The 27,570-nt window shown below is 44.7% G+C and overlaps 1 protein-coding gene across 2 annotated transcripts in view; it reads left to right on the top strand.

The window, feature by feature from the left end:
* The window catches only part of NTNG2 (netrin G2), a 216,132-nt gene that overhangs the window by 28,367 nt on the left and 160,195 nt on the right, over window positions 1-27,570 (top strand). Inside the window, exon 3 of one of the 2 annotated variants that reach the window (XM_082263920.1) lies at window positions 33-481. In XM_082263920.1, coding sequence (XP_082120046.1) covers window positions 269-481 — 213 coding nt within the window. In that variant the 5' untranslated portion in view covers window positions 33-268. Of the gene's footprint in view, window positions 1-29; window positions 482-27,570 lie in introns of those variants that run through there. The other variant, XM_082263921.1, reaches the window with a different exon arrangement.

Raw genomic sequence — 27,570 nt, 5'->3', positions numbered from 1 at the left:
ATGCAGACAAAAAGAGAACTGGAAATTTGGAGAAATTTTATGCAACACATGGACTTTTCTATAAAGGTCTGAGATCTCCAGATCTTCGAATGTACAAAGCACGAACCTTGTCCTTTGGAGGTGGAGCACCCTGAAAGTCTCTGCACATTTGTCAATGAGGTGTTTCCATGCTTATCCTGACAGTAGCAGCTGAGCCCCCTAAAGATTCCCCTTCAAGTCTCCTAGGCTTCTCCACTCCAGGAGGACGCTTTCGCCCCTGCCAGTTACCATGCTGCCGTTGTTTGCTCTTCTCGTACACTACCTGCCTCTGGGACTGGGACACTATGACATCTGTAAATCCTTGGTGACGTCTGATGATGGCCCATCCTGGGAATATTACGCCTGCCAACCAAAGCCGATGGTTATGAAAGAGTATGCCATAATAAGGGTGGACCCCCCTGGAATTACATGTGGGGATCCAGCAGAGTATTTTTGCACTCATGTAAGTACCTGCTATATATTGCTTCTGGCTAAGTGCATATGGTGTACAGTAGCTGCAGACGATTTGTTGGCTAAAACAGTTCAAGGATTGTCCAGTTCAAAAAAATTGCCTTCATAAATATAACTTATATCAATTTTTCGTTTTGAAAATCAGCAATATATGAAGAGTATATTCATGGCATGGGAGCGCAATGTTTTTTTAACCACTTTAGCCCCGGAGATTTGGCTGCTCAAAGACCAGGCCGTATTTGAGATTCGGTACTGCATGACTTTAATGGACAATTGTGCGGTCGTGCAACACTGTACCCAAATGAAATTGATGTCCTTTTTTTCCCACAAACAGAGCTTTCTTTTGGTGGTATTTGATCACCTGTGCAGTTTTTATTTTTTGCGCTATAAACAAAAAAAGAGCGTCAATTTAGAAAAAATAACAATATTTTTCACATTTTTTTATATGAAATTCTCAAAAAAAATGTAAAAATCAAACTTTTTTAACATTTTAGGCCAGTTTGTTTTCTGCTACATATTTTTGGTAAAAAAAAATTGCAATAAGCGTATTTTGATTAGTTTGCGCAAAAGCTAGGGAAAGATTTATGTAATTTTTATTGTTTTTTTTTTTAATTAGTAATGGTGGCGATCTGCGATTTGTTTTGCGGGACTGCGACATTGCGGCGGACAGATCGGATCCCTGACTAACATTTTTGACACTTTTGGGGGTACCAGTGACATTACTACAGTAATCAGTGCTATACATATGCACTGTTACTGTAAAAAATGACACTGGCAGGGAAGGGGTTAACTTAGTGATCAAGGGGTTAAGTGTGTCCCTAGGGGCGTGATTCTAACTGTCAAGGGGCGTGGCTTGTGATGTAACCACAGAGACATACGATCCTACATAGCAGGATCGCATAGCTTCTGTACTTACATCAGGGAGAATGACAGATGGCTGCGTTTACATCAGCTGTCCATCCTTCTCCCTCTCCAGCAGGATATTGTGAGTGACCGGCGGACATCGGAGCCGCCGGTCACTTGCAGGGGGATGGCCGTGAACGAGCGGGGGCGGGAGTGCGCCTCTGGCGGCGCGCGCTCGCCCCCTACAGGCTCCTGGGCGAGCGACGTAGTACTACATCGGTTTGCCCAGGAGAGGCTGACTGCCACAGTAAATATACTGTGGGCGGTGGGCAAGTGGTTAAAGACAGAGCACAGCAGAAGCTGTTTGTTTTCAGACATTCGGTCTTCCATTGAAACCTCCAATAACTTGTGTGTGCATATTTCGGGCTCATGCACGCTGGGCCTCAACAGGCTTTTGACTTTTTGTTCTGCTTCTAAAAGTCCCTCTGTGTTAGCCTATGTGTTCATGCACACCAAGGCATTTACAGGTGTTTCCAGGGAGACACATATAGAGGCAGAAAAAGAACATCACTTGTGTGTTCAGGAGAGGTGCATTTCAGCAGAAATAATGCTGAACGCGCCTAAATGCCTATAAACACACCTAAACGCATTTAGCGCCTGATTTTCCATTCATCATATTCTTGCAAAACGTAGCTTTTGGCTAATTTTTTTAACGTAGAAGTTCAGCCTAAAACTAAAATCTCTAAATCTACTTGCAGCCACAATCTAAAGCCCCGTACACACGTACCGATCGTCGGCCGACCGATCGGCCGTCTTTTGTCCAGGGATGTCCTGTCCGCTGAAAAGTGCCAAAAGACTGCCCACAAATTTTGTCGGCCAACAACAGCCGACTGCAGAAGTGATGTCATGTGATGGTTAACTTTCCCTGTGTTTTTTCTTCTCTGAGCATGCCCAGTCTTGCAAATCTGCTGTCTGTCGGCCGAATTCTTTACTGACTGGCCGTTCTGGTGTCGGCATACAAAAATTTTAATGCTTGCACGACAGATTCTGTTCGGCCGAAAATGCGCTGTCGGCTGTCGGAAGCATCATACTAACAAGTCTACAATCGGCCGATCGGTCGTCGGCCAAATATTTACGGCCGACAATCGGTACGTGTGTACGGGCCTTAAGACTAACCTATCTAGCCCTGTAAAACAAAAATCACTATACATACCTTTTCTAAAGCCGCCCTGGTCCCACGCTGAGCTGTCAGCGGAGGCTTCTCTGTATAGACGGGTGCAGAAGAGGCAGCCAACAACGAACCTCGTGGGTGACATCACTTCCCATTAATTTCCCAGCCGATGTCCGCTGTCTCCTGCACAGAGCTTCCACCGCTGGAGACCGGAACGGCTGCAGAAAAGGTATGTATAGCGATTTTTGCTTTACAGGGCTAGATAGGTTAGTCTTAGATTGTGGCTGCAAGAAGATTTAGAGATATTCGTTTTAGGAAGAACTTCCACTTTAAGGTGCTTTTTACTCCCCTGGAGCGAAGGGCGTCCAGGGGAAGCAAAAAAAAAAAAAAACGTCCTGTGTGGATGAGGCCTTCAGTTTGAGCTATTGAGTTATGTAAACATCTGGATTTTTTTTTATAAAAAAATAAAGCCTAAAGCTCTAACTGCTAGCTGGATATAAAAATGTAAAATATTCATATACAATGTTTTCTATTTAACTGCCATAAAAAAATAAAGAACATACATATAAAACATTAATACATTCCGTATAAGGTTCACCTCCTTCCTACCGAGTCCCTATAGCTGTCACCTTCCTGATGGTACAACTGCTACAACTGTAGCTGTGCCTTTCCAGCTGTCTCAGCCCTGATGCAGGTGATGTGTCACAAAACATCTATTCAATATGAAAATTTATGGACTATTGTACTGTTTATAGCGTAGGTGTCCCAGAACAGGTTGGGGAATGAAAGCAGACAAATGACTGCTGGAAAAAAAAATATATGAATGCTGTCACTACTGAAAATACTTGTTTCCTGGTTGTCATGTTTTTATAGATGCTGCCATAGGTGTGCGCAGCTCATTGCATTAGGGTGTGCACCCCAAAACTCAAACACACATGCCCTTCTCTGCGACCTCAGCTGTACAGGGCAGTGAATGAATGGGAAGCGCTCTGCGCTGAGTGGCTTCATTAGGGTGACCACATTTCCAAACTGCCATTCAGGGACCCACCCCCAACAACACCCCCGGATCATGATGTGCGGCACCTGGGAGTCATGTGATGCAGTGCGTAGCGTGCAGATGACGCTCTCTGCAGACGCTCTGCACTCACCTCTCTCTCTGATACACATTCATTATTAAACAAACGTTCCAGTTGCAGAGTTCTCACATGCACATGTGGCTGAGGGGGCTTCCCTGCAATACGAGGCTGCCAGAGGCCAGATGGAGGCGGCTGGGCAAGCAATTATCAGTATCCTTTAATGTCCCCTCAGTTCCCTGTGTCACCTTTATAAGGTGCCCCTCGGTTCCCTGTGTCACCTTCATTACTGTCCCCTAGGTTCCCTGTGTCACCTTTATTAATGGCCCCTCAGTTCCATGTGTCACCCTCATTACTGTCCCCCATTCTCCTGCCTCACCTTCAATACTGCCCCCTCAGTTCCCTGTGTGACCATTATTATTGTCCCCTTAGTTTTCTGTGTCACCTTCAATACTGTCCCCTCAGTTCCCTGTGTCACCTTTATTATTGCCCCCTTAGTTTTCTGTGTCACCTTCAATACTGTCCCCTCAGTTCCCTGTGTCACCTTTATAAATGGCCCTTGGTTCCCTGTGTCACCTTCATTAGTGTCCCCTCAGTTCCCTGTGTCACCTTCATTAATGTCCCCTCAGTTCCCTGTGTCACCTTCATTACTATCCCCTCAGTTCCCTGTGTTGCCTTCATTACTGTCCCCTCAGTTCCCTGTGTCATCTTCATTACTATCCCCTCACTGCCCTGTGGCTTCATAACGGTCCTCTCAGTTCCCTGTGTCACCTTCATTACTGTCCTCTCAGTTCCCTGTGTCACCTTCATTACTGTCCTCTCAGTTCCCTGTGTAACCTTCATTACTGTCCTCTCAGTTCCCTGTGTAACCTTCATTACTGTCCTCTCAGTTTCCTGTGTAACCTTCATTACTGTTCCCTCAGTTCCCTGTGTCACCTTTATAAATGACCCCTTGGTTCCCTGTGTCACCTTCATTACTGTTCCCTCAGTTCCCTGTGCCATCTTCATTATGGTCCCCTCAGTTCCCTGTGTCACCTTTATTAATTGCCCCTCAGTTCCCTGTGCCACCCTCATTGCTGTCCCCTAAGTTCCCTGTGTCATCTTTATTACTGTCCCCTCCATTCCCTGTGTCACCTTTATAAATGGCCCCTCAGTTCCCTGTGTCACTTTCATTAATGTCCCCTCAGTTCCCTGTGTCATCTTCCTTACTGTCCCCTCAGTTCCCTGTGTCACCTTCATTACTGTCCCCTCAGTTCCCTGAGTAACCATCATTACTGTCCTCTCAGTTCCCTGTATCACCTTTATAAGTGGTCCTCAGTTCCCTGTGTCACCTTTATTACTGTCCCCTCAGTTCCCTGTGTCACTTTTAATAATAGCCCCTCAGTTTCCTGTGTCACCTTTATTATTGTCTCCTTAGTTCCCTGTGTCACTGTCAATACTGTCCTCAGTTCCCTGTGTTACCTTTATAAATGGCCCTCGGTTCCCTGTGTCACCTTCATTAATGTCCCCTCAGTTCCCTGTGTCATCCTCATTACTATCCCCTCAGTTCCCTGTGTCGCCTTCATTACTGTCCCCTCATTTCCCTGTGTAACCTTCATTACTGTCCTCTCAGTTCCCTGTCACTTTTATAAGTGGTCCTCGGTTCCCTGTGTAACCTTTATTACTGTCCCCTCAGTTCCCTTTGTCACTTTTATCAATAGCCCCCTCTGTTCCCTGTGTCACCTTCATTACTGTCCCCTCAGTTCTCTGTGTCATCTTCATTATTGTCCCCTCTGTTCCCTGTGTCACCTTTATTAATTGCCCCTCAGTTTCCTGTGTCACCTTCATTACTGTCCCCTCCTTTCCCTGTGTCACCTTTATAAATGGCCCCTCGGTTCCCTGTGTCACCTTCATTACTGTCCCCTCAGTTCCCTGTGTCATCTTCACTACCGTCCCCTCGGTTCCCGGTGTCACCTTCATTACTGTCCCCTCAGTTCCCTGTGTCACCTTCATTATTGTCCCCTCAGTTCCCTGTGTCACCTTCATTACTGTCCCCTCTGTTCCCTGTGTCACCTTCATTACTGTCCCCTCAGTTCCCTGTGTCACCTTCATTATTGTCCCCTCAGTTCCCTGTGTCACCTTCATTACTGTCTCCTCAGTTCCCTGTGTTACCTTCATTACTGTCCCCTCAGTTCCCTGTGTCACCTTCATTACTGTCCCCTCAGTTCCCTGTGTCACCTTCATTACTGTCTCCTCAGTTCCCTGTGTCACCTTTATTATGGCCCCTTAGTTCCCGGTGTCGCCATCATTACTGTCCTCTCAGTTCCCTGTGTCATCTTCATTACTGTACCCTTAGTTCCCTGTGTCACATTTATTAATAGCCCCTCATTTCCCTGTGTCACCTTCATTACTGTCCCCCGGTTTCCTTTGTCACCTTCATTGATATCCCCTCACTTCTCTGTGTAACCTTCATTACTGTCCTCCAGTTTCCTGTGTCACCGGCTTCATTAATATCCCCTCTGGTGGTGAGTGTCACCTGCTTCATTACTATACCAGTGGGTGAGGTCCCTCAGTGGGGCAGGAGGAGGAGAGAGGTCGGGCAGCTGATCTGAGCAGTGCAGCAGCAGTGAAGACGATCACACCAGCCAGTCCCTGCTGTAAGTCACTCCCTCCCTCTGCATGCCATTGGGCGCCGGAGTCAGACCAGAGAAGAAGGAGATGGGTGGAGACTAGAGCCAAGCAGCACTAGGCGTGGGTCTCGCATCTGTCCATCTGATGACACTGGTTGCTAGACGCCAGGCGGGGGCCGCCCTAGCAACCTGTTTGGTAATGTAGCTGGTAAGAGAGGAGAAGAGGGAAGCCAGCAGTACTGCAGGGTGGGGGGGCCAACACGGGGGAAAGCCCGGGCAGTAGGTGGATACGGCACCGCACATAGTGATTAGGGTGTGCCCAGGCACACTTGGCACACCCCCTGCACATGCCTATGGATGCTTCCATTATGTACTTGTTTCCTGGCTGTCATGCTAATCTAGTGGCTTCAGTATGATTTTCACTGATTCTGGGCCACTACAAAGATAAAGTGCCCTGATGACACTGGGTCAGTACTTGTACCCCAGAGGCAGCCAGCTAACAAGCATTTTCAGAAGGGAAGTACGCAGCGATAGCCTCTTTTTTTCTTCTCTTTTTTGGTTTCCTTTAACCACTTGCCGACCAGCCGTCGTAGTTATACGGCGGCAGATCGGCTCTGTTACGGGAAATGACGTACCTGTATGTCGCTTCGTGTAGCAGATAGTAGGGGCGTACGCGCGCTGCCATAGGCACACACACATGCCAATTGGCTAGAGGGGGAGCCAATCAGCGGGTCTGGCGGATGAGATGTCCACTGGGCACCCACGATCGCTCCCTGTGGAGACAGAACAGCAGTCTGCCTATATAAACACGGCAGACCACTGTTCTGTCAGTGATGAGCACAGGGATCCCGAGTTCCTCTGATTTAGGAACACGGGTCTCTGTGTTTATCCAGCAAGTCCATCCCCCACACAGTTAGAAAGTACCCCCTAGGCACACATTTAACCCTTTGATCACCCCCTGGTGTTAACCCCTTCCCTGCCCATGTCATTAGTACAGTAACAGTGTGTATTTTTAGCACTGATCACTGTAGTAATGTCACTGGTCCCCCCAAAAGTGTCAAATGTGTCAGTTAGGTGTCCGATCTGTCCGCCACACTAAAAATCGCTGATCGCTGCCATTACTAATAAATAAATAAAAATGACATAAATCTTTCACCTAGTTTGTAGACACGATAACTTTTGCGCAAACCAATCAATATACACCTATTGGGATTTTTTTTTTACCAAAAACATGTAGCAGAATACAAATTGGCCTATATTGATGTAAAAATTTGATTTTTTTTTTTTTTTTATTGGGAATGTTTTATAGCCGAAAGTAAAAAATGTTTTTTTTCCCCAGAATTGTCTGTCTTGTTTTTGTTTATAGCGCAAAAAATAAAAACCATAGAGGTGATCAAATACCACCAAAGGATATCAATCTTATTTGGGTACAGCGTCGCACGACAGCGCAATTGTCAGTTAAAATATCACAAGAAATGGCCTGGTCATTAAGGGGGAAAATCCTTCCGGTCCTTAAGTGGTTAAGAACGTACCAGACAACCTTGTCCACGCTGCAGAAATCTTAATGCTGATGATTTCCTGACAACTAGAATTCTGCCATACTAAGCTTTCCACAATTATCCCTTGTATTCAGTATCCCTCTTCAATAATGTCATTCAAATGAGCTGATCTTTATTTTCCATGATAAAATATTGATGTGTTCGCTGCAATGTCCTCTCTCAGTAGTCTCTCCATCCAGCTCTTATCCTGAGCAAGCTTTTAAACATCACAACACTTTTCCTACTTTGTAGAAATTCGAATCAATAATGCACTTAGGGCCGATTGTAGCTTAGAAGAAAAGGAGCAGGACCATTGGCCAGGGGCTGATCCCCAAGTAAAATAAAAAAAAAAATATCATAATTTCACTATGTTGCTCCTTTGGGAGTTGGGAGAGTGGTTGTAGAATTAAACATTTGATTAAGTTAAAGGGGTTTTCCACTTTCTCTATTAAGTAAAAAAAAAAAATTGTCCTGATTATGACCCATGGGGCTTGATGCATCAGATTGTGTTAAACCAAGCCGTATTCCCGCTGTAATTATCGCTCAGCATTTCATGCTAATTAGCTCTTGATTCATTAAAAATCATTGCAAGAAAAAAAAAAGTGTATGTTATGCTGAACTATAAATACAAGCAATACGATTCCAGCATAAACTGTATGTATGCTATTCTTTTACTGGGAAAATTATAATTCTAAGCACCACTATTTAACCACTTAAGCCCCGGAAGATTTTACCCCTTCCTGACCAGGGGGTATTTTGCGATTCGGCACTGCGTGACTTTAACGGACAATTGCGCGGTCGTGCGACGCTGTACCTAAACGACGTCCTTTTTTTCCCCACAAACAGAGCTTTCTTTTGGTGGTATTTGATCACCTGTGCGATTTTTTGATCATGCGCTATAAACAAAAAAAGAGCGTCAATTTTGCAAAAATAGCAATATTTTTCACATTTTTTTAATTGAAATTCCCCAAAAAAAAATGTAAAAATCAAAATTTTTTAACATTTTCGGCCAATTTGTTTTACGCTACATATGTTTGGTAAAAAAAAAAAAATTGCAAAAAGCGTATTTTGATTGGTTTGCGCAAAAGTTATCGCGTTTACTAACAAAGGGAAAGATTTCTGTCATTTTTGTTGTTTTTTTTTTAACGCGTAATGGCGGCGATCTGCGATTTTTTTTGCAGTACTGCGACATTGCGGCGGACAGATCGGACCCTTGACTGACATTTTTGACACTTTTGAGGTTACCAGTGACATTACTACAGTAATCAGTGCTACACATATGCACTGTTACTGCAAAATGACACTGGTAGTGAAGGGGGTTAACTTTATTTGAGCGGGAGCGGCTGTGTGTGTCCCTAGGGGCGTGATTCTAACTGTGATTGGCTGTGGCATGAGCTGTAGAAACAGTGATCAACGGTCCTACATAGTAGAACCGTGTGATCACTGTTTCTACACAGGGGAGAATGACAGGCGGCTTGTTTACACTAGCCGCCTGCCTTTCTCCCTCTGCAGCGACGATCGCAGAGTCACACGCGCGGGGGGGGGGTCCGTGACCAATGCGGGAGCGGGAGCGCGCCTCCGAGGGCGCGTGCTCGCTCCCTAGACCCTCACTGGCTAGCGACGTAGATCTACGTCACTTTGCCTGTGAGGGGCTGACTGCCGACGTAAATAGTCGTACGGCAGTCGGCAAGTGGTTAAAGGGTAACTCTGCTTTTGAATGGGTTTATTAAATAAAAGCTGCACAAATCTTTTTTGCAATATTTTTGGTAACAGTATTGGAATTTTTAAATCAGTCTGCGGATATGATTTTGTAAAATGGGCAAAAAAAAAAAAAAATTTTGCATAGGGACTTGTATATGCTTAAAGCGGAGTTCCGGGCACAGAATCGTTTTTGTATAATTCACTGCATGGTCTTCCTTACCCTATGCTGAGCCTGAATTGGATATTCCCGTTTTTTTTTTTTTTACCTTACCTGTTTAGAGAGCATTATATACTCGCCTTTCCATCGACTTCCTCCCTCCAGAGCCGCGGCTCTCCCCGTCACTTCCGGTCCCGCAATGCGTCCTGGGAGCTCTTACTCGGCGCTCCCAAGATGCACTGTGCAGTGACGTAGGCGGCCGGCCGCTCTTATCATCGCGCTATTTCCTCTAACATTGCCGACCCTACGTAAACCAGTACTATGCCGATCGCATAGTACTGGGCATGCGCGAGATTTCGCGCTCGACTCACAGGCCTACGCCCACTCGGATGAGGAAGAAGGGAAGACCTTTCCCCACAACGGACTCGGCGATCCACAAGAAAGATGGCGGCGCTCGTCCAAAATTTTATAAAGTAAGATTTCATACTTGCAAAAAGATTATTCCAGTCTAAGAAACAGGATTAGCGGATATATAGTGGTGTAAGGGTCACTGTTTGCGGGACATTAAAATAAAAAAAACGATTCTGTGCCCGGAACTCCGCTTTAAGGAATACAGAAGAAATGTCAGCTCATGTAGCTTATTGCTGTTCCCAGCAGTATTTCTCTTATTATAATGCAGAGACTGACCATGTGATCATAGAGGGAAGAGCCTCCCATGTAATATCTGCTTTTATTCTGGCAGTCAAAGCGGAGTTCTCCCTGTTTTTGTGTTTGTTAAAAAGTCAGCAGCTACAAAAAGTGTCGCAGTTCCGGACCGGAAGGGTTTGCCTGCTTAATGACCAGGCCATTTTTTGCGATTCGGCACTGCGTTACTTTAACGGAAAATTGCGCGGTTGTGAGATGCTGTATCGAAATAAAATTGTCCTTTTTCTCCCACAAATAGAGCTTTCTTTTGGTGGTATTTGATCACCTGTGCGATTTTTTATTTTTTGCGCTATAAAAAAAAAAAAGCGACAGTTCTGGGAAAAAAAAAAAACAATATTTTTCACATTCTGCTATATAACATACCCCCCCCCCCCAAAAAAAAAAAAAAAAAATTAAAAATATTTTTTTTTTTTATCCTTTTAGGCCAATTTGAATTCTGCTACATATTTATGTTAAAAAAAAAATCGCAATAAGCCTATTTTGATTGGTTTGCGCAAAAGTTATCACTTCTACACACTAGGGGAAAGATTTATGTCATTTATATTTATTTATTTATTTACTAGTAATGGCAGCGATCAGCGATTTTTAGTGGGGCTATGACATTGCGGCGGACAGATCGGACACCTAACTAACACATTTGACACTTTTGGGGGGACCAAAAATATGCACTGTTACTGTACTAATGACACGGGCAGGGAAGGGGTTAAAGATTTATGTAATTTTTTTTTTTTTTTTTTATTTTTCTTACTAGTAATGGCGGCGATCTGCGATTTTTAGCGGGACTGCGACATTGCAGCGGACAGATCGGACACCTAACTGACATTTTTGACACTTTTGGGGGGGCCAGTGACATTACTACGATAATCAGTGCTAAAAATATGCACTGTTACTGTAATAATGTGGCAGGGAAGGGGTTAACCTAGGGGTGATCAAAGGGTTAATTGTGAGCCTAGGGGAGTGTTTTCTAACTGTGGGGGGAGGGATTTGTAAAATGATTATAGAGACCTGGTGATCCTATATAGATCACTCTGTGATCATTTCAGAGAGAAGAACGGTCAGCTGTGTTTACAATAGCTGACCATCCTTCTCTCTCAGCGGGGAGCGATTGCGGGTACCCGGCAGCAATTGCGGCCGCCAATTTCATAGATCGGCATCCTCGCTGCCTAGTGGGGGCAGGAGCGTGCCGCCGGCAGCGCGCATTTTCCCCCCAGCACCACTCTCGCGAACTGACGTACCCCTAAGTCGATTCACGCAAATGCCCCTCCCCCTGGAATCTCAACTTCCCCTTTCAAGTGGTTGTTAAGCCACTTTATGCCATGCTGTCTGGTCTGTTTCATAATCCTGTGTGTCTGTGTTTGGGTTTTAAAAAAATAAGCCATTCTTTACCAGTTTAAGAGGGCCGAGCGCCGCTCACGTGACCCGTCAGCTCTCTCCTCTCCCCGTCTGACAGCTGCCTGCAGCAGGCGGGGCCAAGGATTCCTCACTGATGTCAGTTGGGAGGGGAGGAGGAGGGGAGGGGGAGAGGAGGAGAGAGGCGGCGGGTCACGTGAGCGGCGATTGGCACTCTGAAAACTTGTAAAGTACGGCTTATTTTTATAAAACACAGACACAGGGGCACACAGGATTATTAAACAGACTGTAGACAGGATATGAAACTTTAAATGAAACTACAGCAGCAGAGGGGGGGGGGGGGCACTGACACAGGAGCAGACAAGCAGGGAGAGAGGGGGGGGGGGAGAGAGGACAGAGGAGGACAGGAGGGCTGTGGATGATGGAGGCACGTAAACTGACCACAGTGTCAGGGCTCAGCAGCCATGGTATACCGTGGTCAGTTTACAGAGGGGAGGACAGCCAGGCAGGATCAGCCAGGTATTTTAGGTGATAGAAGGGGCCAAATTACACAGCAAAGCACTGTGCTGTATAACATGCTTTAAGGGAACAGGATCAATTTTTAGTTTATGTATTTTAGGTTAACAAATGCTTTAAAAATAAATGTTACTGTTTGCTCTTTAAAATAAATACTCAAAATAAGTATAATGACTAAGCCCCTCCCCTTCATGACATTGTTGAAAAGGGGCGGAGCATGGGTGACCTTAAAATGATGCCCCCTCCCCCTGAAAAAAGTCCTGCGGACGCCCTTGGGCAGAACACCGGGCAATCTTCTGGGACCTGTGATGTGTCCCAGAAGATTGCATGGAGGGTGGGGGAGAGGAGAACTTCCAGTCGAGTCGCCGAGTGGAAGTGAGAGCTGGGTACCTGTCAAAAGTAGGTTCCCACTCCGCCCACCAAAAAAACACACATACCCCCGAACTCTGTACTCTGTGCATTATGTACTCCTGCCCCCTGCCCTCTGTACACTTGCTTATACATTACATTCTCCTGACTCTTGCACTCTGTTGTATTACACATCACGTACTCCATATTTATTGGACTGTGGCATATTTGAAATAGGCTTAGGTTGTATTTAAACATGCCTCTTTAAGCCCCTCACATTGTTAGTGGAATGTGACACACTCATCATTCGCTCTGGCATGCTAGGTGCACTGCAACATTGATTCCATGGGGGTGCCCATGGGTGCCCCAGGTATTTCCCAATCCTAAAAATGCCCCTAAAAAATTGTTGAGTGCTGAGCATGTGTTGCCACAGGATGGTCAATGTTTTTTTTTTTTACATTTTTTTTTATTGTATGCCCTCCCTCCCCTCTACAATTTCTTTACCACACAGATGCCAACATGGCATATATATATAAAAGCAGGTATTTTTATAGCAAGAGAGCCAAACAGAATGTGGGCCCCCTGCTATAATTTTAACAGGGTATGTTCTTTTTTACTTTAGGCGAATGATTTAAAAGGTAGGATACCCCCTAACAAAAACTTACAGTATGGCCACACTTTTTTTTTAAACCCTATGTTGGAAAACACTGTATATATTTACTCTCTAAAATAGGATGCAGCCCAGTCATGTCATGTGGGGGTGGTAAAAGTCCTTTGGTCTGTATAAACCCTAACTATATATATATATATATATATATATATATATATATACTGTGTATATACACATACATACACATATATATATATATATATATATATATATATATATATATACACACACATATATATATATATATATCATACACTATATCACAAAAAGTATTGGGACACCTGCCTTTACACACACATGATCTTTAATGGCATCCCAGTCTTAGGGCTCTTTCACACAGGCGGACCGTTCAGATCCGCCTGTTCGTTTTTTTGGCTGATCTGAACGGTCCCCCCATGCATCCCTATGGGGCATCAGATGTCAGCGGAGACATGTCCGCTGACATCCGATCCATCAAATCTGGACAGATGGAAACCCTATTTTCCATTCGTCCAGCGGATCGGATTGGATCTGATGAGAACGGACCGATGGTCCGTTCCCATCCAATTCCCCCATAGAGATGTATGGGGAACTGACAGCTGTGTCTCCGCACACAGCGCAGAGACACAGCTGTCATCCTCCTGCTCAGCGGGGGATCGGCAGATCGATTCCCCGCTGAGAAAAACGGACTCCGTCCGACGGACGGATAGTGTGAAAGGGGCCTTATGCCCCATACACACATGCATATTATCTGCAGACTTTTGTCTGCAGACTTACGTCTGCAGACTTACCAAAACCATATAATATGAGGTCAAACCTAAACACTTTCAATTTGTATGCAATCCAGCAGGCCCTTGCACTACATAGAAAAGGTAAGTCTGCAGACAAAAGTCTGCAGATAATCTGCACGTGTGTATGGGGCATTAGTCTGTAGGGTTGAGTTGCACCTATAACAGCTTCAACTCTCCCGGGAAGTCTGTCCACAAGGTTTGGGAGTGTGTCTATGGGAATGGGAAAGTTTAACCCCTTTATTAACCCTTAGTTTACGCTAATCGGCCTTAATTAACTCCTAATTCTCCTCCATTTAATTATTATTTTCTTGCTGAATTTTTTTATTTATTTTTTTCACTTCTATTTTATAAACTGTTATTAATTAAAACTTTTTTTTGGTTTGCTTTGTTCGTTAATATTTGTACACCTTTAACATATATTTACACGTTTCACATAAAAAAAAAGTGCAAAATCCAAAAAAGATTTTTTATTTTATTTGTAAATAATTTGCAGTGCTTTGTACCATGGCTGACAGCTGAAGTGTAAACAAAACAGTTGCGGTAGGTATCGCTTATTATTGGCGAGTGCTAAAAAAAAAAAAGTATCAGTACTCGTAAAAAAAATAATGGTATCAGTGCAACCCTATTTTCAAACCGTTACCAGCTTGTGAAGCATCTGATTGAGCATTTGGCTTGAAGTTGTGGTGCAGCCCTATTGATTTCACTGGACGAGTTTGACAGGCGGTGCTGTCTGTCAAACTCTGTAGTCAAGTCAAAACTGCTGGGGCCTCAAAGTATCACGGCTGTGGCATGTGTACAGGCCTGTCAGGCTGTGCTGTTGAATTGCGGTGGGTGGCCGAGAAACTGTAAAACTGCAGCTCAGCTGCCCGTTTTTACTGCCCTACCTCCCTTAGAGACTCCTCTATTCACATAACAAGGTGGATAGAGGAGAATCCCCACTCTCCGCTCCGCTGAGGAATTGTTTTCTGACCCGCAGCTGTGAGAAATATACTGATCAAACTCTGCAGCTGATTGGCCGCAGCTGCTGATCAATAAATATTACAGCTGCACGATTAATCGTTAAAAAAATCGCGATCTTGATTCAACCCCCCTCGCGATCTTAATCCGGCATTTCCACGATTCAGTGCAGAGCCATTCTCTGCTCACCTCTGACACCTGTCAAAGAAAAATAAATAAATAAAAACAGGCAAAGTTTATCACAACATTGCTAAGGGCTGAGAGATAAGGAGAAACATTGTATCATTTGGTTCTTTTAGATCAAAGGGATGAACTTCCTAAATGAGGTCAGTTTAACCACTTAAAGCAGTGGTTCTTAACCTTGTTGGAGGTACTGAACCCCACCAGTTTTATATGCGCATTCACCGAACCCTTCTTAATTGGAAAAATAAAATATGATTTTTTCAAATTCAAAACATAGGTATATATTATTTTACGTATATATTTATACAGAGGTGCACAAAATGAACAAAACCATTAAGAACAAAGAACAAAATCATTAAAACATGATTTTCACACAAAAACAAAAACATAATAATATTTACTGCAAATTAGTGTGACTTCTGCTGTTGTCTTTCAGAGACCAGTTCAGAAATGCGCGGCTTTATCTTGGCAAGTGCCACTCTCATGTCATTATCATGTCTCATGTCACCTCACCCTGGCCTGCTGTAAGGGGGATCTATATGGGGACGGGACCTCACCTCACCCTGGCCTGCTGTAAGGGGGGAGATCTATATGGGGGACGGGACCTCACCTCACCCTGGCCTGCTGTAAGGGGGGAGATCTATATGGGGGACCTGGTCCCCCATATAGATCCCCCCTTACAGTAGGCCAGGGTGAGGTCCCCCATATAGATCCCAGGTCCCCCATATAGATCCCCCTTACAGCAAGCCAGGGTGAGGTGAGGTCCCGTCCCCCATATAGATCTCCCCCCTTACAGCAGGACAGGGTGAGGTGAGGTCCGGACCCTGGCCTGCTGTAGGGGGGGATCTATATGGGGCACCCCAGAGTGACCTTACCTCACCCTGGCCTGCTGTAATGGGGGATCTATATGGGGGACCCCAGAGTGACCTAACCTCACCCTGGCCTGCTGTAGGGGGGATCTATATGGGGGACCTCACCTTACCCTGGCCTACTGTAAGGGGGGATCTATATGGGGGATCATGTCCCCCATATAGATCCCCCCCTTACAGCAGGCCAGGGTGAGGTGAGGTCCCGTTCCCCATTTAGATCTCCCCCCTTACAGCAGGCCAGGTTCCCCATAAAATAGATCCCCTTTACATAGTCTTCTCAGTGTTCTCACACAGTCAGTCACTAGACTAGTACAGCCAGTACTACTCCAGTCCTACCTTTTTTTCACCTGTGTCCCGACTCCCGATCACAGGCTAGGTTTTCCTCCTGCAGGCTGCAGCACCACTGTCACCACTGGCTCTCTGGCCTCTCACCTGCCGGGTTCTTCTGCTGCTGCGGCTGCCTGGCCTGGGCGGCCGCTGCACGGGTAAGTCCCTCCCCCAGACAGTCCCTCTCCACACCGCACGCCTTGCCTGTCTCCCCCCCACCACTCCACAGTGGGCGACGTCGGCTCCGGCTGGATCGGATTCGGCCGGGAGCCGAGCTGCACAGCCAGCAGTGAGAGTGAGCCAGGGGCAGAGAGAGCTGCAAGTGCGAGCAGACTCAGCGGGCGGCGGCGGCCAGCCTATCATGACAGAGTGAGTGACATGACACTGCGGAGCAGATGCGCCCCCCCCCCCAGATGTTGCGCCTGGTGCGGCTGCCCCCCCCTGCACCCCCCACGCTACGCCACTGGGAGCGGAAGCACATGCCCGAAACTGGAGAAATAGTCCCTGACAGCGAAGTGGTACTAGCAGAGGGTGTGCCGAACCCTCGAGACTGACCCACCGAACCCCTGGGGTCACTCGGCGATCGTCGGGTGGAGAAGGAGAAAGGCAGGCGGCTGATGTAAACAAGCCGCCTGTCATTCTCCCCTGTGTAGAAATAGTGATCATACGGTTCTACTATGTAGGACCGTTGATCACTGTTCCTACACCTCAAGCCACAGCCAATCACAGTTAGAATCAAGCCCCTAGGGAGAAACTTAACCCCTCCCTCTCAAAAAAAGTTAACCGCTTTACTGCCAGTGTAATTTTACAGTAACAGTGCATATGTATAGCACTGATTACTGCAGTAATGTCACTGGTAACCCCAAAAATGTCAGTCAAGGGTCCGATCTGTCCGCCGCAATGTCGCAGTACCACGAAAAAAAAATCGCAGATCGCTGCCATTACGCGTTAAAAAAAAAACAACAAAAATCTTTCCCTTTGTTCGTAAATGCGATAACTTTTGCGCAAACCAATCAAAATACGCTTTTTGCTATTTTTTTTTTTTAAAAACATATGTAGCATAAAACAAATTGGCCGAAAATGTTAAAAAATTTTGATTTTTACATTTTTTTTGGGGGGGAATTTCATATAAAAAAATGTGAAAAATATTGTTATTTTTGCAAAATTGACGCTCTTTTTTTGTTTATAGCGCATGATCAAAAAATTGCACAGGTGATCAAATACCGCCAAAAGAAAGCTCTGTTTGTGGGGAAAAAAGGACATCAATTTCATTTGGGTACAGCGTCGCATGACCACGCAATTGTCCGTTAAAGTCACGCAGTGCCGAATCGCAAAATAGGCCCTGGTCAGGAAGGGGGTAAAATCTTCCGGGGCTTAAGTGGTTAAGCAAAAAAATAGTGATTCTCATTTTATCCAGAATCGTGCAGCTCTAATAAATATCAATTACATTTTCCAACACTTCCCTGATCGGTACCAACGTTTCCAACATATCCCTTCAACAGAAGTTGATCAAATGATCGACTTTTGTTAATCATGTTCGGGCACACACTGATCGAGATTTGGCTGGTGCCTGCTAAACCATCTGAATTCTGATCAGTGTATGGCAAGCTGTTGAGTTGTCTTTAGCACAAGGGGTTAATACCTGTGCATTGCAGCCCGTGTCCCCCCCCCCAGGCTTGTACTCCAGAGTTGGCTCACCTCCTAGCAGATGGGAGCTGAGAGCTCAGGACAATGCTGAGGCTCCTACACAATCAGCTGATGCCTGGATTACAGATGGAGGGGGGGGGGGGGGGGTTTGACCTGCAAGCTCATCTAGCACTCAGCCCAAACACACAGATTATCCCTGCTATAGAAAACACACACACAGTCATTAACCCGTGAGGGGGCCGCACGCTTATTTCTCTGCTCAACGCCGCTTGTCGGAAAGCATGTCTCCCGACTTTCTGATACGGTAAACAGGGTCACTTTTTAGGGCTAGAAATTAGTACGAAAAGGACGCCCCTGTCATATCTTCTGATCATAAAACAATTGTGTGCAAAGCTAGTCAGTTAAACCCATCAGGGCTTTTCTATAATTTCTTTACCATGATTCTTGTTTGATAATACCCACCAACAATTATGTAGTGCAAGTGCCTGATTGGATAGATTAGGTAAGTTTCCATATTACATCATTTTAGCAGTGCTGGGGCAGGGTCATCCAGCGCCCAGGGCAAAGATGCCAAACTGCGCCCCCCCTTTCTTTAGAATTAGGGTGAGAGCGCCCCATTGTGCCCAGCCGCTCCTCCTGCCCACCCCTTGTCCTGGCCCTGAGTTTTAGTATAACTAAAATTGACTGTATGGTCAGGTTTTGGTGACCTGAAGGCAGCCCATATATTAGTCTTTTTTTTTTTTCATTCAACTCGCTAAAAAAAAAAAAAAAAAATCCACACATTTAAGGTGAAAGGGGGAATCACTCCCACTGAGCAATATAGCCAGCGGCGCTGATTGTGCATACATTTTCCAACGGGATGGTTGTAAAGAAGTTAATTGGTATATCAACTTCTGTACAACCAGCTTACCCCTATACATGGATTGAAATTCTGAGCCAGACAAATTTTGATTCATGTAAGGCCAGCTTACACTATGCAAGTGCGCTGGAGCCTATGCGTGTTTCTGCACTTTCTCTTTTAAAAAAGTTGTACACGCACCAAGCTAAAACCCCATGGTGTTGCTGAACATGCAAAAACGCGTGCGTTAGAAGTTGCATAAGAGTGCCATTATTAATTAATGGCACTGCTGCACATCTGCCAAAAGGCAGCATGTTTGTTGTGCATCTCCTAGTAAGAAAACATCCAACCACCGCACACAAACTCAACCCATGTCTGTAATAACAACCTCCATAACTTTGCCCTGTGGGCAGGGCGAAACGCGTAGGGGCAGGGCCTGGATGGAGCCAGACTGAAGTTGTTTATTATTTTAGACATGGGCTAAGCTGGTGTGCGGCAGTATGACATTTTCTTACTAGGAGTTGCATAGAGCCAGGTCAAGCTCTTTTCTGCCTTAGCAGATGCGTAGGGGGAACCATTATGAATTATTGACACTGCCGCACATCTGCCAAAGGGCAGCATGTTTGTTGTGCATCTCCTAGTAAGAAAACATCCAACCACCACACACCAACTCAGCCCATGTCTGTAATAACAACCTCCATAACTATGCCCTGTGGGCAGGGCGAAACATATAGGGGCAGGGCCTGGATGGAGCCAGTCTAAAGTTGTTTATTATTTTAGACATGGGCTAAGCTGGTGTGCGGCAGTATGACATTTTCTTACTAGGAGTTGCATAGAGCCAGGGTAAGCTCTTTTCTGCCTTAGCAGATGCGTAGGGGGAACCATTATGAATTATTGACACTGCCGCACATCTGCCAAAGGGCAGCATGTTTGTTGTGCATCTCCTAGTAAGAAAACATCCAACCACCACACACCAACTCAGCCCATGTCTGTAATAACAACCTCCATAACTATGCCCTGTGGGCAGGGCGAAACATATAGGGGCAGGGCCTGGATGGAGCCAGTCTAAAGTTGTTTATTATTTTAGACATGGGCTAAGCTGGTGTGCGGCAGTATGACATTTTCTTACTAGGAGTTGCATAGAGCTGGGACAAGCTTTCTCTTCTGTCTGCACCCAACAGTAGGAGTCACCGGCTATTGGGACGCACATCTAGAGCAGCGTCCTAGGTTTTGTGCAATTCTGGGCATATAAGGAAAGCGCGTGTTAGCTGATGCGTAAGGGCACCATTAAGGATTCACGGCACTGCCGCACATCTACTAAAGGGCAGCACGCTTCTGTGCATGTCGGGAAAGTGCACAATTTTGCACTCGTCCCTGGAACGCACGGATGTGAACATAACCTAACCGAGGGATCACTGAAAAGCCAAGAGGGACAGGTTGTTCCAAAAAAAAAAAAGAAATAGGGCAATAATGCAGAAACCTGATACTGTCCCATGTAATTGTTTAATGGACTGAGGCTTGAAGAATCTCCAATATGTTCATGTAAAGGAAACCAATGTTATTCAGAAGAAAACGGAGCCAAAAGTGATGACAGCTTTTTCGGCGGTTGCTGGCTGGTGCAGTAATCATCTGCTGGCTTCTTGAAATGGACCAATTATTAAAAAATCAAACAGCATGAGTCAGAAGCAACACAACAACATTGCCAAATTTGTCTTATGAATTAAAAAAAAACCTCTTCTTTCCTGCCAGAAATAAAAGACAAAGCCGCTCTGAGCGACATCAGGTCAACTGGTTTCCAGGTGCATTGTGGATCTTTGCCCTCATTAGAGACTGAAAATTGTCTATTGGCATGTTGTCAGGCAATTAAAAGCCAGCATTGATCACATGACCAGAGAGGCATCCTTAAACTAAAGTTGGGGCTCCGAGGGGAGAACATTTTTGTCCTCATATTATACAGTTTTGTTAATTTAAAATATGAGTGTACAGGGGGTTGTACAATCAGATTATAGTGTATATAGCTACCTTTAAGGAGATTGTACACTCTATTACCTAAAGTATTGGGACGTCTGCCTTCACACGCACATGAACTTTAATGGCATCCCAGTCTTAGTCCATAGGGTTCAATATTGAGTTGGCCCACCCTTTGCAGCTATAACAGCTTCAACTCTTCTGGGAAGGATGTCCACAAGGTTTAGGAGTGTCTATGGGAATGTTTGACCATTCTTCCAGAAGCTCATTTGTGAGGTTAGGCAATGATGTAGGACAAGAAGGCCTGGTTCGCAGTCTCCACTCTTATTCATCCCAAAGGTGTTCTGTCGGGTTGAGGTCAGGACTCTGTGCAGGCCATTCACATTCCTCCACCCCAAACTCATCCATGTATTTATGGACCTTGCCTTGTGCACTGGTCCAAATCATTTGGTGGAGGGGGGATTATGGTGTGGGGTTGTTTTTCAGGGGTTGGCCCCTTAGTTCCAGTGAAGGGAACTCTTAAGACGTGAGAATACCAAGACATTTTGGACAATTTCATGCTCCTAACTTTGTGTGAACAGTTTGGGGATGGCCCCTTCCTGTTCCAACATGACTGCACACCAGTGCACAAAGAAAGGTCCATAAAGACATGGATGAGCGAGTTTGGGGTGGAGGAACTTGTCACACTTTAACCACTTTACCACCGGAGGATTTTGCTGTCTTACGTCCTGGCCACTTTTTGCGATTTGGCACTGTGCGACTTTAACTGACAATTGCGCGGTCGTGCGACACCATACCCAAACGAAATGTACGTCCTTTTTTTCCCACAAACAGAGCTTTCTTTTGGTGGTATTTGATCCCCTGTGTGATTTTTACTTTTTGCGCTATAAACAAAAAAAGAGCGTAAATTTTGAAAAAATAACAATATTTTTTACATTTTTTTTATATGAAATTCCCCCCCAAAAAAATGTAAAAATCAAAATTTTTTTACATTTTTGGCCAATTTGTTTTCTGCTACCTATGTTTGGTAAAAAAAATCACAATAAGCGTATTTTAATTGGTTTGCGCAAAAGTTATTGCGTTTACTAACTAAGGGAAAGATTTCTGTCATTTTTGGTGTTTTTTTTTTAACGAGTAATGGTGGCGATCTGCGATTTTTTTTGCGGGACTGCGACATTGCGGCGGACAGATCGGACCCTTGACTGACATTTTTGACACTGGGGGTACCAGTGACATTACTGCAGTAATCAGTGCTATACATATGCACTGTTACTGTAAAAATGACACTGGCAGGGAAGGGGTTAATTTTATTGGAGAGGGAGGGGTTAATGTATGCCTCGTGCTTACTGACGTGTGTGGGGGGAGGTGACTGAGTGACACAGGGTCAGATCGTAGGTCTACGTCGCTGGACGGGAACGAGCCACTTTGCCGCAGTACAGTTAACGTGACTGGTCGGCAAGTGGTTAAAAATGTTTTATTTTATCATTTATTTTATTTTTTATTTTTACACTTTCTCTTTTTTTTTATCACTTTTATTGCTGTCACAAGGAATTTAAACATTACTTGTGACAGCAAAAGACAGTGACAGGGGAGATCTGGAGTCTATTAGACCCCAGATGTCTCCTCTGTCCCAAAAGCATCTGATCACACTAAGATCGGTGTGTTCAAATACTTTAAGATTTTAAAATAGCGCTGTTTATCTCCAGGGAAACCGTAAGTGACAAAAGTATTCGTCACTTCGGGTCTCCTGTACTATAGAGCTCATCGGAGACCTTCTGTTCCTCCATGGGCTCTATGGCAAGCCAGCATAACCACCCAATTCAGTGCCGGGTTCTCTGGTGGGATGGAGATTCCGGAGTTCCATTGGTTGGTGGGATTAGCCGTTTGGATGGCTTTTACAAAAAAGCCAATCGCCTCCTGAGAAAAACAATACCAGCCTGAACCGTTGATACAAGGCAGGATGGATCCATGCTTTCATGTTGTTTACACCAAATTCTGACCCTACCTTCTGAATGTCACAGCTGAAATGGAGACTCATCAGACCAGGGAACGTTTTTCCAATCTTCTGTTGTCCGATTTCGGTGAGCCTGTGCAAATTGTAGCCTCAGTTTCCTGTTCTTAGCTGACAGGTGTGGTATCTGGTGTGGTCTTCTGCTGCTGTAGCCCATCTGTTTCAAGGTTCAATGTGTTGTACATTCAGAGATGGTATTCTGCCTACCTTGGTTGTAATGAGTGGTCATTTGAGTTACTGTTGCCTTTCTATCATCTGGTACCAGTCTGCCCATTCTCCTCTGACATCAACAAGGCATTTTCGTCCACACAACTGCCGCTCACTGGATATTTTCTCTTTTCTGGACCATTTTCTGTAAACCCTAGAGATGGTTGTGCATGAAAATCCCAGTAAATATTTAGTCCAGTCCGTCTGGTTCCAACAACCATGCCACATTCAAAGTCACTTATATGCTCAGTTTGAACTTCAGCAAGTCATCTTCACTTCATCTAGATGCCTAAATGCATTGAGTTGTTGCCATATGATTGGCTGATTAGCAATTTGTGTTGCCTAGCAATTGAACAGGTGAACCTAATAAAGTGGCCGGTGAATGTTTTTATGTTAGGTGGTCTTCAAGTGGTTTACCTTACCATCCTATCGATGGCACCTCCATTTTTATCATGTAATCTCATAATCTGATCAATCAAAATACAATTGTATCTCAGTGCTGCTGATTGATGCAAGATATTACCCCCTAGCCGATCTGGCCGATCGACTCAGTTTGATTGAATGTGATCAAAATCGATCTGAAGGTAAGCTATGGCTATTTGATTGGACATATTGATTGTTTAATAAAGTTGAAGCATGAGTGGCCACCATAGGAAAGATGTGTAAAGGGCTGAGTCACAAGCTTTACAGCAATTTTTCAATGAAAACAAATAACGCCAGTTAGTTTGAAATCAATTGAAATATGCCGTAATTGATCAAATACCCATAGATATTAGATTGACTGGTGAGTTTAGGTTAAACGTTTATTCAAGAGGAAGTACATTTCCATCTTCAAGTTTTACCTATAGGTAAGTCTATATTAAGGCTTACCTATAGGTAGTATAACCTTAATTATGAAGAGCGTCTGCAATCGCTTGATTTATACTCCCTGGAGAAGAGACACCTGAGAGGGGACATGATAGCAATTTATAAATATCTCAATGGTGATCTTGGCATAGGAAAACAGCTATTCAGTCGAAAGGAATTGCATGAGGATGCGAGGACATACAATGCGATTAGAGGAGAAGCGTTTTAACCTCAGGCAACTCAGGGGGTTCTTTACTGTTAGGGCTACAAGATTGTGGAATTCTCTACCACAAGAGGTGGTTTCTGCGGGAAGTATGGTGGCTTTCAAAAGACTCTTGGACATACATCTCAAGAATCAGAACATTTAGGGATATACAAGATGATTATGGCCACACACACCTACACAGGTTGAACTAGATGGACTATTGTCTTTATTCAACCTCACCTACTATGTAACTATGTATGTAACTATAAATATCTCCTAAACATGCATCGTATAGGAGATATTTACTGAGCTAGCAGCCAGTTACGTCACTGGCACACGCGCTCTGAAGGAACGACCACCCATGCCGTTTCAGAGCCGGAGACGGGAACCCGGAAGGAAGACCGGGTAGAGATGGCCACTGCCTTCAGCGATGGCATCACTGGAACGCTTCCTTTTCAGGTGTGTTTAACATAATGTGCTAGTATGTGATGCATACTAGCACATTATGCCTTTGTCTTGCAGGTAAGAAAAAAAAAAAAGTTCAGCGGTTTACAACCGCTTTAAACCAAAGGTGGCCACACACGCATTTTTTTTATTGTCAGATCCTATATGCGATTTCATAAAAACATTACTGCCCAAACAACTGATCAGCTATAACTTCCCTTCTGATCAGTTTAGATTGGATTCATTCAGAGTCATTCAGCCAGGGAAGAAATTGACAATCGTTCTGCATCAAACAACAGCATTGAGATACTTTGAGATACAATTGTATACAAGTGCAATCTGCATGGTGGAAACTGAGAAAGGATCAATGATCAGATTTTAGCTATCAATCAAAATCCACTCCCCTGTGTTCGGCATATCAGTGGAATGGATCATGACTGTAGATTGATTGTTCCTATTGGGAGTGATCGATCAGAAAAGAAATTGTTCAATATGTTGCTGCATCTCGGGAAACTAGAAAAGCTCCACTTGCTTGCTGAACTGATCAAAGTGGAGGATTTTCTCGTCAATCAGATAGTAATTTAGTTGATTACTAAAATACAATCCCGTTAATCCAAAAAATAGGGGAAAAAAATCTTTCAGTTTTGCGCACTTTTAGTCCGTCTAGAGCAAAGGTGTCCAAACTTTCTATACAAAGAGCCAGTATAATATTCTTTTTTTTTTTTTTTTAGCAGAGACCCTAGAGAATAAAATAGAGATCGTTGCAATATTTTTTTATCACACCATATTTGCGCAGCGGTTTTACAAACGCAGTTTTTTTGGAAAAAATACACTTTTTTGAATTAAAAAATAAAAAAAAACAGTAAAGTTAGCCCAATTTTTTTCTATAATGTGAAAGATAATGTTACGCCGAGTAAATAGATACCCACGCACGCTCGCTTGTGGAATGGCGACAAAGATTGGTACATAAAAATTCCCATAGGTGACATTTTAAAAATTTCTACAATACAGGTTACCAGTTTAGAGTTATAGAGAGGGTCCAGGGCTCAAATTATTGCTCTCGCTCCAACGATTGCGGCGATACCTCACATGGGTGGTTTGAATACCGTTTACATATGTGGGCGTGACTTGCGTATGCGTTCGCATCTGCGCGCAAGCTCACAGGGACGTGGCGCTATAATTGTTTTTTTTTTCCTTTTAATTTTATCTTTTATTTTTTATTTTTACACTGTTTTTTTTTTTTAAATGTTTTGATCCCTTGTAACAGAATTAAGCATTACAGGACCTCTTTAATGTGAGATCTGGGGTCAAAAAGATCTTATCTACACTAAAAAAGAAAAAAAAAGTAATTTTTTTTCAGGATGAAAAAAATGGGCTCTGTAAATCTGTTGCTAGGAAGCGAAGTGTGACTTCACTCTGGTCCTCCAAGGCCATAAAGTTGAGTGAGGGCCATCTTGCCCTCACTCGACTTCCTGCCTGAGGGGACAGCGGACTGGATCGTTTTCCCTGCTACCTGACGGGTTCGGTAAAATGACCAGGAAGCGGCGGGAGGGGCACCACTTCCGCCGCCCTTAAAGGTGATCCGTGGAGAATCCGCCACTGGGACCACCCTTATATTAAAGCGGACCTCCCGCAGTTTAAAGAAATACTGGGGTTATGGCAGCTATCTGCTGCCATAACCCCAGTATTTAACGTCAAAGTACCAACATAAAACTGCGACGAGCAGTCCGTAAGTGGTTAAGGTGAAAAAACTTCTGTGCTACAAAATCCCCCCCAGCCCCCCTTATACGTACCTGACCCCGATCTGATCCAGCAATGTGCACGAGAGCAGCAGCTTGCGATGCTGTTTCCATTTTCCCTGGGCAGATTGGCTCCTGCTACTGTCAATCAAATGCTGTGCCGAGGCTGAGACACCCACTCTGTGTCAATAGACGCATGGGAGGAATAGTGTCACGTCATCAGGAGAAACAGTGTCCCATCATTAGCATCATTGGGAGGAATAGTGCCTCATCATTGATGTCATTGGGAGGAATAGTGCCCCGTTATTGGTGTCATTGGGAGGAATAGTGCCCCATCGTTGGTGTCATTGGGAGGATTAGTGCCCCATTGTTGGTGTCATTGAGAGGAATAGTGCCCCATCGGTGTCATTGGGAGGATTAGTGCCCCATTGTTGGTGTTATTGGTAGGAATAGTGCCCCATTGTTGGTGTCATTGGGAGGAATAGTGTCCTATTATTAGTGTCATTCAGAGGAATAGTGTGCCATCAATGGTGTCATTGGGAGGAATAGTGCCCCATTGTTGGTGTCATTGGGAGGAATAGTGCCCCGTTGTTGGTGTCTTTGGGAGAAATAGTGCCCAATCATTGGTGTCATTGGGAGGAATAGTGCCCCATTGTTGGTGTCATTGGGAGGAATAGTGCCCCGTTATTGGTGTCATTGGGAGGAATAGTGCCCCATTGTTGGTGTCATTGGGAGGAATAGTGCCCCATTGTTGGTGTCATTGGGAGGAATAGTGCCCCGTTATTGGTGTCATTGGGAGGAATAGTGCCCCATTGTTGGTGTCATTGGGAGGAATAGTGCCCCGTTATTGGTGTCATTGGGAGGAATAGTGCCCCATTGTTGGTGTCATTGGGAGGAATAGTGCCCCGTTATTGGTGTTATTAGGAGGAATAGTGCCCCATCGTTGGTGTCATTGGGAGGATTAGTGCCCCATTGTTGGTGTTATTGGTAGGAATAGTGCCCCATTGTTGGTGTCTTTGGGAGAAATAGTACCCAATCATTGGTGTCAGTGGGAGGAATAGTGCCCCATTGTTGGTGTTATTGGGAGGAATAGTGCCCCATTGTTGGTGCCATTGGGAGGAATAGTGCCCCATTGTTGGTTTCATTTGGAGGAATAGTGCCCTATTATTGGTGTCATTGGGAGGAATAGTGCCCCATTGTTGGTGTCATTGGGAGGAATAGTGCCCCATTGTTGGTGTCATTGGGAGGAATAGTGCCTCATTGTTGGTGTCATTGGGAGGAATAGTGCCCTATTATTGGTGTCATTCAGAGGAATAGTGCCCCATTGTTGGTGTCTTTGGGAGGAATAGTGCCCCATTGTTGGTGTCATTGGGAGGAATAGTGCCCCAT

This window comes from Pelophylax lessonae, assembly GCF_965119305.1.
Source record: "Pelophylax lessonae genome assembly, chromosome: 7".
Taxonomy (NCBI): Eukaryota; Metazoa; Chordata; class Amphibia; order Anura; family Ranidae; genus Pelophylax; species Pelophylax lessonae.
This window is presented reverse-complemented; position numbering and strand designations above follow the sequence as displayed.